The 5,079-nt window shown below is 40.8% G+C and overlaps 1 protein-coding gene across 1 annotated transcript in view; it reads left to right on the top strand.

Annotated features, from left to right (window-relative positions):
- LOC139025053 (hepatic and glial cell adhesion molecule-like) overlaps window positions 1–4,812 on the top strand; it is an 8,409-nt gene extending 3,597 nt beyond the window's left edge. Inside the window, exons 2-4 of the mRNA XM_070440072.1 lie at window positions 2,834–2,977; window positions 3,013–3,044; window positions 4,230–4,812. Coding sequence (XP_070296173.1) covers window positions 2,834–2,977; window positions 3,013–3,044; window positions 4,230–4,585 — 532 coding nt within the window. The 3' untranslated portion in view covers window positions 4,586–4,812. The remainder of the gene's footprint in view (window positions 1–2,833; window positions 2,978–3,012; window positions 3,045–4,229) is intronic.
- Window positions 4,813–5,079: the final 267 nt, after the last annotated feature.

Below are 5,079 nucleotides of genomic sequence, written 5' to 3'. Positions count from 1 at the left end.
CTGCCAGTAAGATTGCACCTAAATCAACCATTTATCGGATCGTCAAGAACTTCAAGGAGAGCTGTTAAATTTGTTTTGAAGAAGGCTTCAGGGCGCCCAAGAAAGTCCACCAAGCACCAGGACCGTCTCCTAAAGTTGATTCAGCTGCGGTATCGGGGCACCACCAGTACAGAGCTTGCTCAGGAATGGCAGCAGGCAGGTGTGAGTGCATCTGCACGCACAGTGAGGCGAATAATTTTGGAGGATGGCCTGGTGTCAAGAAGGGCAGCAAAGAAGCCACTTCTCTCCAGGAAAATCATCAGGGACAGACTGATGTTCTCAAATCAAATCAAAGTTTATTTGTCACGTGCGCTGAAAACAACAGGTATAGATAGACCTTACAGTGAAATGCTTACTTACAGGCTCTAACCAATAGTGCAAAAGAAGGTATTACGTGAACAACAGGTAGGTAAAGAGATAAAACAACAGTAAAAAGACAGGATATATACAGAAGCGAGGCTATAAAAGTAGCGAGGCTACATACAGACACCGGTTAGTCAGGCTGATTGAGGTAGTATGTACATGTAGATATGGTTAAAGTGACTATGCATATATGATGAACAGAGAGTAGCAGTAGCGTAAAAGAGGGGTTGGCGGGTGGTGGGTGGGACACAATGCAGATAGCCCGGTTAGACAATGTGGGGAGCACTAGTTGGTCGGCCCAATTGAGGTAGTATGTACATGAATGTATAGTTAAAGTGACTATGCATATATGATAAACAGAGAGTAGCAGCAGCGTAAAAAGCGGCGTTTGGGGGGAGGCACACAATGCAAGTAGTCTGGGTAGCCATTTGATTACCTGTTCAGGAGTCTTATGGCTTGGGGGTAAAAACTGTTGAGAAGCCTTTTTGTCCTAGACTTGGCAGTCAAGAACACCTTTCCATGCGGTAGTGGAGAGAACAGTCTATGACTGGGTTGGCTGGGGCCTTTGACAATTGTGATGTACTGGGCCGTACGCACTACCCTCTGTAGTGCCTTGCGGTCCGAGGCCGAGCAATTGCTTTAACAGGCAGTGATGCAACCAGTCAGGATGCTCTCGATGTTGCAGCTGTAGAACCTTTTGAGGATCTCAGGACCCATGCCAAATCATTTTAGTTTCCTGAGGGGTAATAGGCTTGGTCGTGCCCTCTTCACAACTGTCTTGGTGTGTTTGGACCATTCTAGTTTGTTGTTGATGTGGACACCAAGGAACTTGAAGCTCTCAACCTGCTCCACTACAGCCCCATCGATGAGAATGGGGGAGTGCTCGGTCCTCCTTTTCCTGTAGTCCACAATAATCTCCTTTGTCTTGCTTACATTGAGGGATAGGTTGTTGTTCTGGCACCACCTGGCCAGATCTCTGACTTCCTCCCTATAGGCTGTCTCGTCATTGTCGGTGATCAGGCCTACCACTGTTGTGTCGTCTGCAAACTTAATGATGGTGTTGGAGTCATGCCTGGCCATGCAGTCGTGGGTGAACAGGGTGTACAGGAGGGGACTGAGCACGCACCCCTGGGGAGCTCCAGTGTTGAGGATCAGCGTGGCAGATGTGTTTCTACCTACCCTTACCACCTGGGGGCGGCCTGTCAGGAAGTCCAGGCTTAAGAGTGTTTTTATTGATGCTCCTAGAAATATATTATCACTTATGGCTGCAAATATTGAGGCGGCTTATTCTAATGCACATCATCTAATATATTGAGACAAATTACAGACAACCTACAAGTATCAAAATATAACTCAATTGATTGAACATGAAATGCATTTGAATTATTATTCTCCCACTATATTTATTATTTAATGCAGTCATCTCGGTTTTAATTTGAAGCATATTTTATACATCGCTGGTTTGCAAAGACAGTGGCTTTATTTGTAGTCGACTTTGAAGTTATCAGCGTTAGATTACGAGCGTTTTCAAGTGCAATATTAATAAAGATTGCTTTGGGAAACAGCTCGGAGATTTAAAATGTTCTTATGAAGGTTCTATAAATGAAATGTTTTGGGCTTTTGGGAAACCGGGACCAGGTTGTGCAATTGACCCACAACTACAGTTTCCTTGTGCATCTACGTCATCTCGCTGAGTCTACCATTGAACCTAACCATCACCTTATTATGCATTATGCCGCATTTCAAAACTACAGGGAACTCGGAACTCAGTGCGTTTAACACAACTAGGAACTCGGAAGAAAACAAGCTCCTATAGGAAAAATCGTTTTGATTTGTTCCAACTCGGAATTCCAACTCGGGCCTCTTTCTAGACCTCCAACTTTCCGACCTGAAGTTCATGATTTTTTTTCATTTATATTTAAAACATACAAAATACTTGCAGTGAAGCCGCTCAACAACTACATCACAATGTCATTATTTTCCAGTTGTCTTGAACGCACCATTACCGCCCACAGCTGCATGAAGTGACGTTCCCCAAAACACTAAAACATAAATGGTCCTAGCCTCCCACAAATAGGCAACTTTCTGTCCCTAACACAAAACAAATAACAATAAAATGAAAATACATGTTTTTATAAAACTTAAACTAAATAAAAACAAATAAAGTGGATCTGAAAACAAACTTAAGCTAAACTGAATTTCAAATTGAAAATTCAAACAAAACAATAATAACCTTGACACACACACAGAACAGTATGATTTGTGCCCTTTGTCTTTGTTACTGAACAACTCATATTCATTGATTCCAGATCTGTCAGGAGGTGTGAATGCTGAAGTGAATATATTGACACGGAGAGAGAGGCAGTCTGTCACTCTACACACTGGACTAACTGACTACAGGCTGATAAGATATTTTGCTTCTTTGGTCTAGTCATTCCAAACACCCAATAGTTGAGAGTCAGGTCATCAGAGGAGAGAACATCACAGAGTTCAAAGGAAGATTCCCAGACAGACTGCAGCTGGACAGACAAACTGGATCTCTCACCATCAGAAATCTCACCCTCAGCAACTCTGGGTTTATCACTAGACATAGTCTCTACTACCACACAAAACATCTCAGAGATTCTCTCTAACTGTCTATGGTGAGTGTTGGTTTTATATATAACAGTGGTTCAAGTGGGACACAATGCCCAAGAGTATTGTGGCATGTATTGTAAAACAGAGACCTACAGTAAAAGGTATTGATGTAGTATACTGTATACCATTTCTGCCCCAAGCAACATTACACAATATCAACTGTTCTATGTGACTTGTTACTGTAACTGCTACATTATCATCAGCTTACAATTGATCAATTATGATATTTACAACCCAATTGTAGCGATTGTTATGAATAGGCCTAACCGATATCGAGAATTGAAACCGTTTATGATAATCACATGTATGTTATTGTAATAATGTGGGGTTAGTCATGTTATCCGATGTCTTGTTTTTTGATCACCTGTCAAATAAAATAAACCATTTTCAGAGTTTGTGGTCGAACGCAGACAATTGGTTTGTGCGCGCAAAACCTATTTTTGTTCGTTGCTTGGTAGCCTAAAAAGCTCTGTCTGATCATGTATTTAACCTAGGCCTACTTATCGAAACTTACAACTGCAATGTGATCATATATAACAATTAAAACGTGAAAGTATATCAAAACGAATATTTAACGATTACCTTGTTTATTGTGCATTTACTGGTACGAGTTTTCACTGTCAAACAGTGGGTGCGTTCAAGATCATAGTTTATTCAGTGTAGCCAACGGGTATAATGGAAGTAGCTTATGCCAGAGGAGGCAGGAGCTATATGATATTTTTTGGTGGGGGGGATCATCCTGTTTGTTATTTTTGTTTGTATGTAGTGTTCAGTCGCCGGCATAATTCTTCACTTTCTAAATTAAAAGTCTCTCTCTGGTAAGAAAAAACAGATCCACATTGTTGCCTCAATGTAAAATCCTACCACTGTGTTAACGTCACACCAAGTATTGCATTGTGACGTGCAAATACTTTGTATATGAATGCAAATTGAAAGGGTGATTTGGTGCAGTGAACAAGTGACTGTTTGTTGCCCTCAGTCAATTGAGAATGTGCTCAGTTTTGAAATGAGCAGTTTTGATCTGTTTAGATTTGTGCTTAGAGTTGTGAAAATGTACCACATACTTGTGAAAATTGCACCAAAGTGCTCACCACACTTTTGTTACTAGTGAGAGTTGTACTCCTACCCAGAGGACCAATATTAATGACATTAATCTGTGTTAAATCATTGTTTTAATTTTAAAATCCCAGCTCCAGTACCACTTCCTCAAGTCAAACAAATCCCTGAAGGTGATTTTCTGGACAGTTCATCAGAGAAGGGGAGCTGTTCAGTGGTGTGTTCTGTGGAGAACCGGAGAGACATGACCCTGTCCTGGTACAGAGGAGAGAAGAGACTCAACCAGACTAGCAGCCCTGACCTCTCCATCAACCTGTCTCTCCCTCTGGAGATACAGCTACAGGACAGAGATATCTACAGCTGTGTGGCTGCCAACCCAGTCAGCAACCAGACAACCAAACTCAACATTGAAACGCTCTGCCTTCAATTTGTAGGTATGTCATTAATGGTAATGTRCAACATTTTCTTTGTTATTGGACTGGTTCATTAGTTTACTTGGATCCCCATTCACTGCTATTATTCCAGCACTGGGGGTTAGACACCATATAAAACAATACTATTATAATATACTAATACTGTAATAAATATTAGTATTTACTACAGTATTAGAAGCTTCCAACTGGACTCGCCACATCATTTCAATGTGGACATTTGGGTAATATTTGGTTGAGACATTGTTCAATGAGATTTCCACCTTTAGTCACCCACTCAAAAAGACAGAAGTTGGATGAACTCCGAATATGTTCTATGCTTTCAACTATCTAAAAGCACAACCAAATTCCAATGGAAAAACAATGTCAGATTTTTGGTTAAGTTGTCATCTAAATGTGTTCTCATCGCGCTTTCAACCTTAAAACTGCACCAATGTTAAAATCGGAATACAATGTCAGATATTTTATATTTAGACAACAACTAAATGTATTATCACTGTGCTTCATCTAATAGCACAACCAATTGACCTAGAATGCAGTTTAGATTACATTA

This window comes from Salvelinus sp. IW2-2015, unplaced genomic scaffold (genome assembly GCF_002910315.2).
Source record: "Salvelinus sp. IW2-2015 unplaced genomic scaffold, ASM291031v2 Un_scaffold2189, whole genome shotgun sequence".
Classification (NCBI taxonomy): Eukaryota; Metazoa; Chordata; class Actinopteri; order Salmoniformes; family Salmonidae; genus Salvelinus; species Salvelinus sp. IW2-2015.
This window is presented reverse-complemented; position numbering and strand designations above follow the sequence as displayed.